Source organism: Balearica regulorum, chromosome 16, assembly GCF_011004875.1.
Source record: "Balearica regulorum gibbericeps isolate bBalReg1 chromosome 16, bBalReg1.pri, whole genome shotgun sequence".
NCBI classification, from domain to species: domain Eukaryota; kingdom Metazoa; phylum Chordata; class Aves; order Gruiformes; family Gruidae; genus Balearica; species Balearica regulorum.
In genome coordinates, this window is record NC_046199.1 from 13,257,595 (window position 1) to 13,275,174 (window position 17,580).

Genomic DNA, 17,580 nt, shown 5'->3' on the forward strand with positions numbered 1-17,580 from the left:
CCCCACATCAGCATCTTCTCCCTCAAAAATGTGTAATTCTCTCTTTTGTTTAAAGGCTTTATGTTGTCCTGTCCTTAAAATAAACATTTTTGAGGCAGACTTCCTAAGTGGAAAAAAAAATAGAAAAACCTGTAAATTCTGGTTTGGTGGGTTCTGTTTTTCTTAAAAAGAAAATTATCTATTACATATTTGATCAGTTACCCCTTGTGGCAGAGGTATCAGTGAGCACTTACTGTTGTTAACCTAAAGAACTCCATTTTTTCCACAGAACTAGGCTAAGTTTATAGCACCCAGAAGTTAGGAAAAAACCCCATTTTAATCTGTCACTGCATTAAACATAAAAATATTAGTTTGCCTCCCCACCTCCTCCCAAGATGCTTTTCCAAGTAGACTTGCCCTTCAAACTGCACCCATTTTGCTCAGCTCAGTACATTAAAAGTAGACAGGGTAAAAAGCAGTTTTAAATTTTAATAAGATGAGATTCAGGGTTGAAAACAATTAATTTTGAAGCCAGTACTCATGGCTGAAATTTTAGCAATCTCTGCAATACAGTAAAATACTCTAAAGCAGTTTACCTACCTAGTAACCAGAACACATCCACTCACAGTATTTAAGCTAACTGGTTATGTCCAGGATTAAAATAGGTTCACTCTTGGAATTTCCATCTTGTCAGTCACCAGAGGAGATTTTTTTTTCAGTGTAACAGCTTTCATCATCAGAGGTTCAGAAATCCCCTTTGTAGCTTATTTATTCACAAAGACACTTCAAAATTTGTCACAGAACAGACTTTTTCCCAACAGACGCCTTTTCAGAAATATCAAGCTGAGGAAGAAGGGTACGGTTTTGGTTTTGGGCTGAAACAGATGATTGCTTGTAACTATTTTTGCTGTTACACAAACTGAAGGTGTATTTTAGGGATGAGGACGTGTCCCTGTGTGAGATTTTCACTGACAGTAATCTATGGCCCTGATCCTGCTTCTTACAGTCAGTAGGAATTGTACCATCTACTTCCACGGCAGAGGTCTTGTGAGCGCCTGCATTGTTAGAAATACACACAGCATGTTAGATACAGTTGGGGAAAGAAGAGAACTTACTCTCTTCCAGAATAAGTTACACAATTTTATAACTTAAAACAGCTTTATCAATCTTAGACATGTGTATAGCACCAACCACCAACAGTATTATCACTAAGGCACTGGACTGGTACTCGGCCGTCATGGGGTCTGTCTCCCAACCTGTGGTCCATTTCCTGTGCAATCGTGTTTAAATCTTTTGTTTTTCCCGGTACATAATTTTTGACATTGGAAAATAGGATATAATACAAAACATCCTACATCATTTACAGGAATACTGCGCCACGACTAATTACAAGGTGCTCGGATTCTAAAGTGATGAACATTAATACTTCTGTGCATAGATTTACTGGTGAAAGATTATTATCCTGCAGGTATCAATTATGTGCAACACACTGGAACAGAATTAGCTTCAGTTCCTCTGGAGTTAATGACATACTCTAAGTTAAATCTTGCCCTCGATGCCATGATTCAAAATAGTTTTTAGATAAATGACGATAAGCCCTCAGGGCTCCTGTCTATGACAACCGATCCAGCATGCCTTCATATGCTTTTGCATCAAAGTCTGCTCCCAACAACTTACAGAGCTCCAGTTTCAGCCTCTAATAGAGCAGGTTTTGATGCTTTCAGAAGCAGCTGAATCTTTTTTTAGTCTGTAGTGGATTTACCTCTCTACGTTATTTAAAAAAAAAACCCCAAAAATCCTTCAGGAGTTATCACTATTCTGCTGCATTGCACTGGCTGCTGAGTATGCGTACTGGTGTACAAATTACTAAAAGTTCTTGGGTTGAAATAAGTTACTGCAAATGCACAGTAGCTGATTTTGAAACCACAACATCTCTACAATTTATTATTATTTTTACAAAATACCCAAAGTGATCAGACCATATTGTAGGTTACTGGCTTGTCAAAGTTATGTTTTAAAATCAAAACCATTTCTGAGTTACAGAAGTGCCAAAGCAATCTTGAACCAGGTTTGTTTGTTGTTTTTGTTCTTTTTTTTTTTAAACCAACCCCCATCCAACAAAACAGTTGTATAACTTAAAACAGAAACAAGATTTTGTGTTGGAAACGGTTTAAAAACCAACCCACCAAATCACGCTTCAGCAGAAGCCTTGTATGGCAAAGGTTTAGCTTAGGGCAATTTAGTGCCAAGATAGAGACCCTCTATGGGTTTATAATGGAAATACTGACACAACCTCAACTATAGTGATGCAAATGTGCCCTAAAACACTGTATTTGCTTTTATTAATAAAAGTGGTAGTGTTTACATTTGCAGGTATCTTACACTTCAGCATCACGATGAATACTGAATAGAATGAGTTAAATTTTGGCTGTAAGGTCAGAAGTTTCCAAACAGATGAATGAGACAGAAGTGAAAGTCCTCAATCATGAAAACAAGAAGTTCAAATAAATAAATAGAACAAAACTAGGAAATATGGGTAAGCATTAGGTTGGAATGGTTCAATTAACTGCAAATTATGGCCACTAAATTAGAGACAGAAGAAAACACAGTTACTTATTAAATAGCAAGCATTAAAGCTTTATGTTTTTGTATTTTTTTAAAAAAGAAAGCTGTTAAAAATAAGACTTGCATTTACCAGGCCACCAAACTGCATAGACTAATAAAGAGACTAACAAAGGCAATACTGAGACATTAAGACACACACACACACTCCATACTTGTGCAACTCAACCATATTCAAAACAATTGCCTTTTTCCTCACCTTAAAAAAAAAAAAAAAAGCATCCCCTAAACATCTCTGTTCATATAAAGCTTTAGGTTTCTTGAACTGTTACTGTCTTATAGAGCTCATTGTTATTACATATCCTTCTCATTATCAGAGAAAGAAGCTGATTTGATTTTTATTTTTTTAAATGGAGGTGCTTTGTTTCTCTCAGAGGAGAGATTACATTCCTCACGCCACTACAGGTTTTCCCCATTTATAAATTTGGTGTTTACACCAACTCCTCTGAGGCTTAAAAAGATAAGGGTTGGCACTAAATTAAAGATTTTGGCTCCCGTAACTAAAATTAAGGCTCTCAATGAATTTCCTTTCCACTATGCGTGTCCCGTTTTTACCTAGTGGAAACACCAGCCCTTAACCTACAGGCACTGGATACATTCTTTAATTGTAGGGGGCTATTTTCAGTCACGTTCTCCTACAGTTCTACCCAGTTCAGGTGGCAACTTTCTAAACCTGCAGACAGGAAACATCATTTTTAAAAGACGAGTAGCAACCGCAGCTAAAGTTTTTAGCCGATTTTAGTGTCTTCTGGAAGATCACTAGTAATTTTGAATGAAGAGAGATGGGACAGTAACTCCATCAACTCCCTGCTCTTTATGTGAAAACGGACTAGGTGATTAATTCTCATTTAAAGGTTTAGCCACAAAAGCAATGCAAACCTCACACTTCTGAACAGGTGCAGTTCTTAGTATTAAAAAGGCATCTGATACCTGAAGCAAATCTAGCTGCACAGACAGCACTCACCACGCCCCAATTTTAATTTAAACCAGACCTCTTCCCAAAAAAGAAAGTTAACACAGTCTCTTGGGTGGAGGGAAGCTAGTGTGAAAGGCAAAGAGGCGAGTATTTTGGTGTTTGGTTTTTGTTTTGTTTCTTTTGTTTTCCTTTTAAAGTCACTGCAGTACGATCCAGATCAGTTTAGGGGTGTAAATGAAGGGGGGGAACAGGGGTGTTTGAGTAATATAGGCTAACACTGTTCTAGATGTGTTATTACAGCTGTAATTTCTGACTCTGTACAAATTGTACACGTAGGTTTAGACACATGAAAAAGTAACACACTCACAGAGACATAAAACACCTAGGTATAAAATATAAAGCAGTGTAGTAGTTACTAAAATTACATGCTCTCTTATTGCTACAGTGATTTTTGCTCTTTTTCTTTTTACTGTACCACATGTTGTTCTAAGCATATAATTTGCATAAATTATTCAAGTTTAAGAAAAATCCACACATCTTCACTTTAAGCTACTTATATAGTTAATATAAAACAAAAAGGTTCTAAAGTATCTCTTTATTAAAAGAGAAATAAAAAGGTCATTTGAAACTGGAATTCAGTGGCCAAATCCAAGGGCAGTGCACACCTTGTCACTCTGGTAGCAGTTCGCCCACGCAGCGGAAGCGGAGGTTGGTGGGGTATTTGGCCCAGTCTAGAGATGGTCACCAGACCTGCATGATGCCCTACGTGTCTGTTATTGTTCTGGTTTTGCCTTTAGCAAAAAGGACTATGAATGACCAAAGACTAACATTTATAATTTGTAGCAAAATTTGGTTTATGTAGAAACAAGCCATGTTTTGCATTTGGATAGAGATTTAAATGAATTAAAGCTAAAAATTAAAAAGCATGATGCTGCAACATCTGGTCACTTGTTGAAGACCTCACTTTTAAAGTGGTTAAGTTTGCACAATTTGTACTTTTTTCTTTTTTTTCTTTTTTCTTTTTTTTTTTTTTTACTAAACAGTATTTTTCCTTCTTTTATAAACCAGAAAAACTAAACTACAGATAAATTTTCCCTACCTTGAGCTAATGCTGCAGATAGGGTTGACAAAGCTGTACAGCGCAATCAAACATACTTACATCTTAGCTCATTGTACAGGTACAGCCATAATCAAGGCACAAAGATCTTCTACAAGTTATTTTTTTTCAATAAAGTTGTACAAAATAATACATTTTACAGTCTGTACAAGAATAATAATCCAGCAGTAAAATAAAAAATGAGGGGAGGGAAGAAGAAAAAGAAGGGAAAGACTGTGAGGACTACAGTCCAGATAATGATTTTTATAGCAGACGGGATCATCAGTGGACAAACTGAAAACAGTGTGTGGTTAACTCTTTCTGCAATCACAGGCCATACGCAGTTCAATTCATAAACGTCCATGGTTGTCTTTAGACCACCAAGACTGGTTTTAAAAATACCCTTCTGAAAGGTAGCAGTTGGTTTTTGCACTGTCTAGGTCTGTTGTAGAATTGTCAGTATTTCCGTTCAAAGCCACATTACAGTCAGAGAACCAAACTCAAGTGTCTGTCTTCAAACTTGGTCTGTGACTTGGCACCTTCTTTAGTCTGATGCAGTGAATGATACAAAGTGGAGATCACGGGTTATATGATTATGCCCACAACAGTGCTAAATTACCTAAAGTTTTCTCTCCCCAATTTTTGTTTTACATTTTAATTTTTTTTATCCCCAATTCTTTCAGGTGCTCCACATTCAGGGCTTTTAATTAATTAGTTTTTATTTCCTTGGGTTTTTTTTTCTTTTTTTTGTTAATAACAGTGTTAGGGAATCCTCATGGAAATGGCCTTTTAAGTGTTAGGGGCCATCTCAAACTGTCCGAGGGGTACAGAAGCAAGCTTAGAAGTGCTGCTATTGTCCAGCAAGGAGAAAAAGTTGAGGGGTGCAAATCAATGGGAGATTCAAACAGTTCTCTTCCACCCTATGTGGGCAAGGGTGTTTTTTTTTTCTTTTTTAATAAGGAATAAGGAGTCCAAAACACAGAAAAAAGTGCTCTCCATCACAACAACTCGTATTGGCGAAGGTGCATGCGCTGAATAATGTCCCGACAGTCATTGAAAACCCTCCGGATGTTCTCTGTATCCACTGCACATGTGAAGTGAGGATAGCAATAGTGCCTTCCATCTCCACTTGCTGTGCTGATTCTCTGTTAAAAGTAAGAGAGAGATACTGCGTTAAAAGAAAACTGACTGGGGAAAAAAACCCATGTTCTCAAAACTCAGGTGAATGAAGCTTAAGATACCTATGTGTGAGCTGTGTTTTCAAAGGGTGTGACTAAGTGGCAAAACACCACAATTTTTCACTCTCTCACCTCAAACACGAAATTTAAAATGATCAGAATTATATGGTGAGAAGGTCACTGCGTACTGGGGAATTTCAGAGTTGAACAAGAACTCAAGAAAGTGCTATTTATATACAGCTTTGGTGGCTTTAGCCACACAACTCCTAGTCAATTTGTCCATGAAGAAAGTGGGATTTTGCCTCCTTGTACAAGGCTTTTGTCCCTGCTTTATGCTTATAGAAAGCCTCCCTCAAAATTTTATTTTGCTCCATTTTAAAATGGCTCCACAATTTGCCTGCCATGCTCACCATTACAAGTAATTGTAATAATATTTAAAAAAAAAAATCTATGTCTATTATAGCTTCAGCTGACCAGTAATGGGAAAGATAATATGAAAACAACATTAATATTTTACAGAGGATGCATCTTCTGATTAGTGTTTGTCTTTAGAAATAATGCATGGAATAAAAATCTGGCTCCGTTAATAACAGCAGGACTTCACTCATCGTTCTGTTTGAGGTTCCTTAATTCTCACCAATTCTTTTGCTATTTTGCTATGTCTCAGCAAGTATGCCGACAACACCAAGCTGTGTGGTGGGTCAACATGCTGGAGGGAAGGGATGCCTTGACAGACTGGAGGTGCGCCCGTGCGAACTGCATGGAGTTCAACAAGGCCAAGTGCAAGGTCCTGCACGTGGGTCGGTGCAATCCCAAGCACAACTAAGGCTGGGCGGAGAATGGATTGAAAGCAGCCCTGAGGAGAAGGACTTGGGGGCGTTGATTGATGAAAAGCTCAACATGACCTGGCAACGTGTGCTCACAGCCCAGAAAGCCAACCGTGTCCTGGGCTGCATCCAAAGCAGTGTGACCAGCAGGTCCAGGGAGGGGATTCTCCCCCTCTACTCCTCTCTGGTAAGACACCCCCCCCCTGCAGTACTGCATCCAGCTCTGGGGTCCCCAGGACAAGAAAGACGTTGAGCTGTTGGGGAGAGTCCAGAGGAAGCCACGAAGATGCTCGCTCAGAGGGCTGGAGCACCTCTGCTATGGAGACGGGCTGAGAGAGCTGGGGTTGTTCAGCCTGGAGAAGAGAAGGTTCCAGGGAGATCTTAGAGCACCTTCCAGTCCCTACAGGGGCTACAGGAAAGCTGGAGAGAGACTGGTGACAAGGGCAGGGAGTGACATGACAAGGAGAATGACCTGAAGCTGAAGGAGGGGAGATTGAGAAGAGATCTGAGGAAGAAATCCTCCCCTGTGAGGAGGGTGCTGAGGCCCTGGCACAGGGTGCCCAGAGAAGCTGTGGCTGCCCCTGGCAGTGTTGAAGGCCAGGTTGGATGGGGCTTTGGGCAACCTGGGCTAGTGGAGGGTGTCCCTGCCCATGGCAGGGGGTGGGACTGGATGGGCTGTGAGGTCCCTTCCAACCCAAACCAGTCTGGGATTCTATGATTCTATTATGTCATGTGTCAACAAACAAATATCTGAAGAGCAGCTAACAGCAAAGCTCTTAAACGTAACAGTATTTTATGCAGTGTGGATGTTAAATATAAACAACACAAAAAGTGATGGCATTTTGCAATAGGAGAAGGTATGTAACAGCTTACATTTGAGAAGAATCATGTAAGAAATACTGAAAGAAAGGAAATACTTACAAGAAACTCGTCTCTAATAAAATACTTGGCCCTTGTAACTCTGGGATCCTCACCAGGCTCTGGTGTTGCTGATTAGTAATAAAATAAGTATCTCATTAAAACAGATGTTTTTTGGTTATAGCACCTAAAAATCATAACTTTTTCTGTTTTCTGCTTACATATGATAGAAACATACTTTTCAAAACTGACTATAAGGTAAGAAAAAACATAACATATTATTTAAAACAGCAAGTTTTCAGGAGAACAAAGGAATATTACAGTGGCCATAGTGTGGGGCATTTGGCAGGTTAGAGAAATGGCCACAGGTATGATGAGGGGGAGCTCAGAGGACACATTTGTGACAAGCTGTGCTGTGGTCTACACCAGCAAAGTAACAGGATTTTGGCATGATGAAATTATTAACATATTAGATGTATAAAAGACAAGATTCTCTCATTATTAATGCCTAAAGTTTGACATTACAGTTTGGCTGAAAGACAAAGAAGATTACATCTACACAAGAGTTTTCAAGTCTTAGCTGAAATTACAAAAAACATTACAAAAGCGATTAACAAGGAAATGGTAAATTGCTAATAAAACTTAAAAATCTTACCATCATCTGGTGTAGTGTAGCGAGCAAATTCTGGAAAGTAGTCTTCAATTTTAGATTTCCCTGCCAAAACTTTCTCTGCTAGCAAATCTTGTTTATTCAGGAAAAGAATTACTGAAATGGTCCGTAGCCACCTGTAGAAAATTGAAACCAAACACTCTGAGAAGGCAAAGCTAGGATCATACAGCAAAAAGAAACAGAATCCAGTTCTGGATGACACACTATAATCATTTTGAAAGGTTCCTTTTATACCTGAATCCAATGCAGTAATTCCGGGTGTACACACCCTAAGTTCAGTTTGTGGGCTTCTACCATGGACCGTAAAAGTCCCCCCGCTTTCTACTGTTAATCCAAGTACATCAAATAGGTGAGCGTATCCACTTCTTAGTGTGCTACTCTATCACTGCTTTAATTACTTCAGCCTCAATATGGCAACTACCAATTCGTAACGCTCCAGAGTTTTCTTCGATTACATGAGTGTCTTAGACATGAGTCTAACAGGTAGGCAGTGGTGGTTAAAGACCGGCTTGGACTGTGCTGTGAGAAGCAAATAACACAGGCCATGCTGCTGTTGTGGGGTGACCCTGGTGGGCAGCGAAGCACCGCACAGCCGCTCACTCACTTTCCCGCTCAGCAGGATGGGGGAAGAGGAAGGGAAGAATAAAAGCAAGGAAATTTGGAGGTCCAGATAAAAAAATATAAATAATAATTGTTTAATAAGTGACGGGTAAGTGGAAGAGAGAAGAAAACAAAACAAAACAAGTGATGCAAAGGCAATCACTCAGCACCTCCCATGGGTAGGCTGGTGCCCAGCGAAAGATGGCTAACACCCCTACCCTAACCTCCTGTTTGCCCTTTCATTGTGGTATGGAACATCTCTGTGTTCAGTTTGGGTCATCTGCCCGGTTGTGTCCCCTCCCAGCCTACTGCGCACCCCCAGTCTACTCACTGGGGGGGCAGAGTGAGAAACAGAGAAGGCCTCAATGCTCTGCAAACTGTTCAGCAACAGAGATGTCATCAGTGTGTTACCGGGATTGTTTTGGGCAAAAATCTGAACTGGTGCCATTATGAGCTGCTATGCAGAAAATTAACTCTATCCTAGCCAGGCCCAGTACACGAGTCTTGACTATAGCATAAGACAGGATTACTAATTTATGTGCATAAGATAGGATTACTAATTTATGTGATATGAACAATTAAACTTCAATTCACAGACCTGTTGTTCCAGATACTCTTGAAGAGGTTTAGTGCTTCTTGAAGCCGATTGGTCTGATTGTCCTCTCGTATAACCATGTTGTAGCTACTGCTCGCCACCACAAATATGATAGCAGTCACATCTAAATCAAGAAATACCCATCAGTTAAGAAATTACTGATTTTAGAATAACCAGGAATCCCAAAGTTCAATAAAAAGCTGCCAGACTCTCAAGCTTCATGAAGAGAACAGGCCGGAATGTTATTGCTGACAGCTTTCTAAGTACCAGAAATAAAAAAAGAAAGTGAAGAAACCATTAAAGATAGGAAAGGCAGGCCACAGAGCAGAAGCTGACAGAGTGACAGAAAATGTAGAAAAGAAAGGAACAGAAATGAGAGAGAGAAACCGAAGAAAGCTAAGATCAGAATTTAAAGAAGGTTTAAAAGGCGCAACTCTGAGTTATCAAGACAGCACAGGGAGTCCCTTGGGGGGAAGACCTCAGGACAAATGGCACTTTTCATCTGCGTGAATAGTAATAATAAAAATAGTAGATGGCTGTGAATTCACGGTTAATTGCTCCAGTCCTCCTATAGCGTGCTGTACTGCTGAGAGGCCCCTATCTCTTTCCTGGGAGATATTCACAGCATCACAGAATCCAGGCCGCTGTGCCTCTGAGTGGCTGTGCCGCTCCAGACCCTGCACACTGACTTCCAAGCCCATCTACCTCAGACATCAACAGCAGAGGAGTCACATCACGAGGTAAGAGGAAGAGGAAGGAGCAGAGGTAAAAACCCAAACAAATATCTTATTAATAGCACAGAAGAAAATATTGCACAGTAGTTCCACACATAGGTGAAGTGTTCAGGTGATACTCTATGACAGTAACCATAGCAAAATACGATGAATTGTAAGTTGCATTCTACTTTATCTATTCTGTAGGATCTCATCATAACTTTTCTACAAAAAGCTAAACTTTTGCATATCTTCCTAAATATTTTGTCCAAACAACAACCAAAAAAGACAAAAATATTTTCACCAACTCTAGCTTTAAGAAAACTTGTGTGGACTAAAATAAACAGCCGTAGTGAAGGTACCAGGATACAGTTTAAACTAGGTTGTTTTGTGTGTATGGGAGTGAAGAATATCATCTGCTAAACTAAACTGCCTGGGACATGAGTGTTAAGACTCTAGATCTTACAAAATGCCTGCAGACATTTCAGGTCTTACCGTATCTAGGCTGGTGCTATGTCAGCATTGGAAGGAAACTGCCTTATATACAGGTTACTTAAATGAGGGTATTCGTTTATATGTTTTCAGTAAGGGCCTTCCCCTTAGGGCTGTTTTTCAAGAAATTGTATTAATGTGCACGGCTCCCTAGAAAAGCACAGGTTTATAAATTTCATCATTAACTTGTTCGACAAGGGCATTTTGGGGCCACACTATATATACACACTGTTGTAGTGTACTACATACCGTATGCAACGCCACGCCTAACACAGCAGATGTTCCCTACTCTCATACTGCATTAATGGGTCAGCGCTCATGGGGAAAGAAGCACCCATGACATAGTGATGTGGATGCAATTATGTGCAAAACTATGACATTCTGATTTTAGCATATATTAATTATCCCGTAATTGTGTATTTTGTATAGGTACAAACATATGTAAACCTTCACTTGGAGGACAGAATATAGCTTGGAATTTTACACTCAAATAGCTGGCAAATAATGCACAACCACAACACCTAATTAAACAAAAAGAGGGAAGCCGAAGAAAATGGACAAGCTATGAAAAGTTGCTAAACTTGAATTCCTTTCCACCTACATTCTCCCTGAAGATATTCTATGCAGTTACGCAAGTTTACATGTCAAGAAAAATTCCATCCCATATGCACGTTCAGATAATACCTTATCAAGCTACATGGAAAAGATGGCAGCTTTCACGCAGTGAGAAAATTAAGACTGGACATTAAAATTTTGCAGAGAACTATTTTATAAAACAAATATAAATTCTAATCATACCATTAAAACACTGGATCCATTTTCGACGTTCATCTCGTTGCCCTCCAACATCAAACATACTAAGAAAAAGCAGAAATTGAGTCACAATACATTTTGTGTTTGGGGGTTTTTTTCCCTGAATGCAAACAGGAAATGTAAGAAACTTTAGGACTTCTGTATCATAGAAGCTAAAAGGAATGGAGGATTACGAGAACCTGAACAGGTAACAGTCCACTGACATATGCAAGCAACCTTTCATCACAAAATATAATTAGGTTTACTTTCACTAACACCTACACTTGAAGGGTAAGAAATTCTGGCATAGGTACAGTGCACATTCATTTTCACCCTCACAAGGCAAGACATTAAAAAAGGTCCTGCAACAAGTCATTTGCTGAAACAAGTATCACACATCTAAAGTCAACAAGACCAGACTAATCTCAACAGTTTTTGTTTGGGTCAAGCAATCTTTCCAACCTGGGACAGTAAAGAGAACATGCATTTTCTGTTACTTAGATACGTACAAAGTTTTTGCTCACATGTTTGACTATATAAGCTAGCAGTGAATCAAATCATCAGGAAAGGCATCAGTAAAAACAGATCTAAAACATTTTGTTCTTTGCGATTTAAAATAAAAGCAGAAAATTGCACACCAATTTGCATTTCTTTTTAAAGCCAGACTACTAAATTCAAAATAATAAAATACTTGCTTTCTATTAAACATCAACTTGAGAAATGCAGTAGTCTCAATGACTATATGGTAGTATGTCCTCCAATTTACCTTTGTGTTCGTCTGCATTGTATTAAAAAAAAACCCCAAACCAAAAAACCTCTGAGGATACTTACTGAAAATTTACTTTGTCCACCTGAAACTTGGTTTCAAAAATTCCTGATGTCAAAACTCTGCATCTGAGAAGATCCTACAACATAAAGGAAAAGTCACTGATTCAACACAGATACTTCATAATTCTTCATATATACAACACAGAAATAAACCTCTTTTACCCAGTGCTGACAGTGTATGCTGTTCTGCAAAAACAGAATAGAGCATTATGAAGCTTAATTTAAGGTTTTGATCTTGAAAACGTGTGCACACGTAGGGGTGTGGTCTACTTTTAAAGCACATACATTTTCATAATCAGGTTGTTAAGTGCCAAGTGTGGAACAGAAGGAAACGTTTCTTTGCTGTTGGAGTGGTGAGGCACTGGAACAGGCTGCCCAGAGAGGTTGTGGATGCCCCATCCCTGGCAGTGTTCAAGGCCAGGTTGGATGAGGCTTTGGGCAACGTGGTCTAGTGGAGGGTGTCCCTGCCCGCAGCAGGGGGGTTGGAACTAGATGATCTTTAAGGTCCCTTCCAACCCAAACCATTCTATGATTCTATGATTTACAGGCCACTTAAAGCAAACACAAGTGTTCAGAGCACTGCAGAACTGTCCCTGGAGATTAGATGATGCATTCACAGATTTCTGTGGGAAAGTGGCACGCAACGGGATCTTTGAACTACCACCAAACAATTCCCAACCCCAGAAGACAGATCTGTCTCTCCCCAAAGTGTTCAGTGCTTGGCTATTAAAAGCAGTGTCTAGATCTCAGAATTTTCCATTTTTTCCTTCAAAGAACTGGGAGTTCAACCACTTAAACCTTATAAGAATTGGGCTTTTCGAAGATAAAACTTGAAATTTCCTGTAGAGACAAAAATGATCACCAGAAGTTGTGAGCTACAAACAACCGAAATTGTTACAAGTGCTACAAAATCCTATTAAAACCAAACTGCATTGGCTTTTATTTACTGTGTATTGCAAAGCAGTGACAGCCATGTACAGTGCCTAGAGGGTAACTGATCTAGAAGAACCTAATTTGCACAGGCTTCAGACTGAGCACACAGTCCAAAGATAACTACAAAATACCACTTTGAATTAAACTAAAAGTTTTATAACTTAGGACTTCAAGTTTTTGTGTTCTTCATAGACAATGGGTCTAAATAGCAGATAAATAGTAAAATCTGTAGCAGACAAGATCATGTAAGCAGAACAGACTGTAAAAAAAAAATTATATGCACAGTAAAAGCTCTGTTCTCACTACACAGGTACTAAACTGGTTAGTCAAAGTCAAAACCATGCAAAATCCAAAGGTTATACAACTCTGTTAAATCATTAAACAAAATGGCTATATTTTAACATGAGTTTTCTGATAGTAAATTATTGTTGTCTGGCTATTTTAATACTCATATTGAACTATGTATATATTTAAACATTGTTCTAACTTGTGTTTGAAAGAGTTTGAAAAGTTGAACGCCCCAATAAACAGAAGCAAATTTGGAAAGCTGGATTCTTGGGAGCTCTGCAGCTCTAGAAATCAATACAAGTAGGATGGTAAAAGAAAAAAAACCAAACCAACAAACATTTACTCACCTCAAGGGGAGGAAAAAAAAAAGAAAAAGAAAGGAAGTGATTTGATTATTACACGCTCTTAGGAGAAACACGTAAGATTCCAGGGGACAATCCAGATGAGCCTGTTTTAATGTATACTTGTGGGGGGTTTCAATGTAGTCAGTGGTCCCAAACAAGCACAGTAACTATATGTGCTTGCTTACAGCAGCAAAAGTATGTTATCGTTTTACTTAAGTAACTACTAATTACTTACCTTACTTAAGTAATTACTATAAGTAAATTTTAAGTACTTTACTTAGCACTATATACTAAGTACAAGTAAATACAAGTTAAACTCCTGACACCCTTAGCCTCCAACATAAACCTGACACTTCTTTTAAAGTTTCAAATTTCCAAATTTCAATTATATTAACCTATATTTTTAGTATTTTGTTTCTTGAAAATAGAATTATTTCAGTGATAAGAAAGCCTCATTTATAAAAGAACTCAGATTGTTGAAAGGATGAATGAATGAATGATTGATTTATTCTTGAACAGCTTTAAAGGATACAAACTGCTCTCTCCTCATCAATATTGTCTGCAAAAGTTTTGGGACATTAATGTGTTTTTTTGGTTATTTATCCTATAGAAGTATGCTAGATGCTTAATTGCATTATTTATGGGCAGAAAGTTAGGCATATACAAATGATTCTGGTTTAGGGATTTCATCCTAAAAAGATCCTCAGATTACTTGTAACAAAATTAAAAGTACAATTCTTATTCTGATAAAAAAATTTAAAATCTTCTAACAAGGTTATTTTTACAAAATCTGGTCTACAGTGGGAGCCAGTGGGGCTAAGAAGATACCAACCAACTTTGCATCAAAGAAAGCACATGATGGTTATTCAGCAAGGAGGGCAAACATTGTAAAGTACTCATTCTAATGGCTATTTGAGTTTTAGTGTCACAGAAGCATGATGTAAGTCTTAAATCTAGACAGATTTTCATTTCACAGTACATTTACATGTATAAACATAATCCCAATCCAAATGATAAAGTAATTTTAACTGCAATACTAAATAGGTACGGTACCTGGTAATACCTATATTAGTGCCACAAATGGCAGTTGGAAAATTCATGACAGAGTTAGCCTCAAAGACAGAGGGGGGCAGATAAATCATGTAATTTCTTCATGAAGCTTTCCTTACCTGGTCAGACGGTGTATACTCATTTTGTTTGACTATGTCAATCTTGTCTAGAAAACTGGGGAGGAAAGAAAAAGATTAACTTTTCATTCTCAAATTAGACAAACTATCTAACGCTTTCCAGAAAAGAGTTGGCACATTTTAATGCACTCAAGATTCACAAAATGCTAAATACAACTAAATTGCTCAACATGGGTGTGCTACAATGTAAAACCTGCATTTCCTAGCATCTCCCTGCAGAGGGCCAAATCCACAGTTTTATTAATCGGGACCGGTAATCTCATTCCAACCCCCTCCCACTCTGCGCTCTCTGTTAACAAACATACAAGTAGTTTAATTTAGTTAATTTATTCACATAAATTATACAATATAATCTGCTACTTCTAACAGTAAAACAATAAATCAAATAATTGCCTACATGTAACTTTCCCTAAAGATGAGTATTTTTTAAAATTTATCATCACTATAATTCTTTTAATAAATGAAACCCCGAAACCAATTTTATTAAAAGGTCAGTAAAGTGAGGGGGAATACTGATTTTTCTGTCAATTGTTGGTACCAGCTTTTCAGTTTACTTTCTGGAGGAGTGGCAGTAGTAGGCCAAATAGGTATAAAAAGATTTATTTTATTCAAATTCACCAGGCGTCACCTATGCAGGATATTCCGGAGTCTTTAAAATGTTTTTTACCAATTAACCGTAACCTCCTAAATATCTTTCACTTCAACTCAAAGAGCAAAAATCTCAAGCAACCGATTTGTTAACTCTGTTCTATTGTGTTACTATGAGACTCAAAGCCGTAGCAAAGCAGCAGCTTCAGGATGCAGACCTGCCATTTCAGTCTTATTAGGAGATCTAGCAATGCTTCTACAGTTAACTTTACCCGTAACATTAATGATTAATCACAGTCTCAAAACCAATACACTTGAAGTTTCCTTTTAAATTCCTTTGCACAAATTCTTTTCTTTACCAAGCAGAAATCAAAAAGAAAAGGTGAGTGTTCCCTTCCGATCCCTACACATAGGTAGGGAGGCTGAAAGTGCATTAACTCCAGTCGCAGGCAACAATTTAAAGGGGGGAAAAGTCAGATGTGTCCCAGATTCACAAATCAGAATCCAAGGTCCCATTAAAATCAGCCAGGGTCTTAGCCCCTGCCTCCCAACTGACCTCTAAAACACCGAATGAAGAGCAGGGGAAGGAGGAAAAATAATTGTATGTTATAACAGCGGCTTCAGCGTAACACCCTTCTCACCAGGAACTAGATGACCATCTTGTTTCACAGACAATAAAAAGCAGTTTTTATTCAGTCTGAATTACAGAATTTTAAACACATTAAAATGTATCTTAGTAAATATGCTACTAAAAACATGAGACAAAGCATAAAGATCTATTTCCATCATAAAAGGTGACGTGGAGACAGTTATACAAGGATAAACTCAATGACAAAATGTGTATTGCAATTTGCAAGCTGGATTTTTTCCTCATCTCTTCCAGGCTGTTAAGTAATTTAATATATTCTTCTTTAATCTGAAGAAAAAGTAGTAAAGCTTTTTGTTCAGTACACAGAGGATGTTAAACACATACAACAATCATGAATTCCACCGAGTATGAGTGTTTCCACATTATATTCTCTCCTAAGACCACAGTTTCAGAATCATGTGGCAATTTTACAAGTTGGACGATGTTTAAAAAATGTTCAGAACATAATATGTTCATAAAGATATCAAGGTGATTACTGCAATGACCCAGCCTTTCTGTACTGAGTTTATCTAAGCATAACATTTTGTACAAGGTTCCACAAGAGGTGGAATTTTTAGTTTTGGGGTTTTTTTGGTTTGTTTTGTTTTTAAACACTCTGCTAATCAGCTTAATGGATTTTGGAAACTGACAATTAGAAAATAACAACAAGATATTGCTAAAACCTGGAACTGAAAGTACAAACCTCTTACTGTTGTTTATGCAGACTATTTTTAGGCCTATGATTTCCTTGAAAAACATCAGCCACATAGGAGCAGCAGTACTGTACTTGAGATGCATTCCAATAGCAACGTTCACGCCAGGTAAAACAAGTTGGAATGGAATAAATGTTTCTTCTTCTCCCCAAAACAAGTTCCAACATCCAGGAACATCTGACACTCGTAACAATGCTCATTCAAGAAGGAAATCTTGCACTGTGTGATAGTTATCAGAAAAACTACCCTGCTTCCAGTGGCATTTTAGGGAAAACGGTGCAACGCTATATGTGAAATGAAGATTTCCTCCTGTGCATGTACCTTGTCATAAAAGTCTGCTCTAGCAACTTCAGAAAGGGCCAAAGACTTTAAAAAACAGTTTGATTTTTTGCTCAGACATAAAGAAATGGGACCATTCTTTCAGTTGTTCAACTGAAAAATAAATGTGTCTGTAAGCAGAAAAGAGTAGCAGAAATTCGATCTGGACTGATACATCTAAAATAAGGAGCAACAGCGGGAGCATGAGAGTTCAGAAAAGATCAATACACTATGTTCAGAGACCTCCAAGTCAATGCTTGTCAAGACCAAATAATTTATCCAGTAAATTAAACTAATAACCAAGTCAGATGAGAACAAAGCCTAATTCAACATAAAAACAAATTCACCATCATTAATTTCTATTTTTAATTCTTGTTATGCTCTACCCAAAACAGAAGCGAGGCCATTTCAGCAT

At 38.1% G+C, this 17,580-nt stretch overlaps 1 protein-coding gene across 4 annotated transcripts in view; it reads right to left on the reverse strand.

Annotated features, from left to right (window-relative positions):
• Positions 1–448: 448 nt before the first annotated feature.
• The window catches only part of GNAS (GNAS complex locus), a 161,784-nt gene continuing 144,652 nt past the window's right edge, over positions 449–17,580 (reverse strand). For all 4 annotated transcript variants that reach the window (XM_075768776.1, XM_075768778.1, XM_075768779.1 and 1 more), the window contains 7 exons: positions 14,901–14,955; positions 12,170–12,243; positions 11,345–11,403; positions 9,345–9,465; positions 8,132–8,262; positions 7,540–7,607; positions 449–5,758 (listed from right to left, as the gene is read on the reverse strand). In XM_075768776.1, coding sequence (XP_075624891.1) covers positions 5,612–5,758; positions 7,540–7,607; positions 8,132–8,262; positions 9,345–9,465; positions 11,345–11,403; positions 12,170–12,243; positions 14,901–14,955 — 655 coding nt within the window. In that variant the 3' untranslated portion in view covers positions 449–5,611. The remainder of the gene's footprint in view (positions 5,759–7,539; positions 7,608–8,131; positions 8,263–9,344; positions 9,466–11,344; positions 11,404–12,169; positions 12,244–14,900; positions 14,956–17,580) is intronic.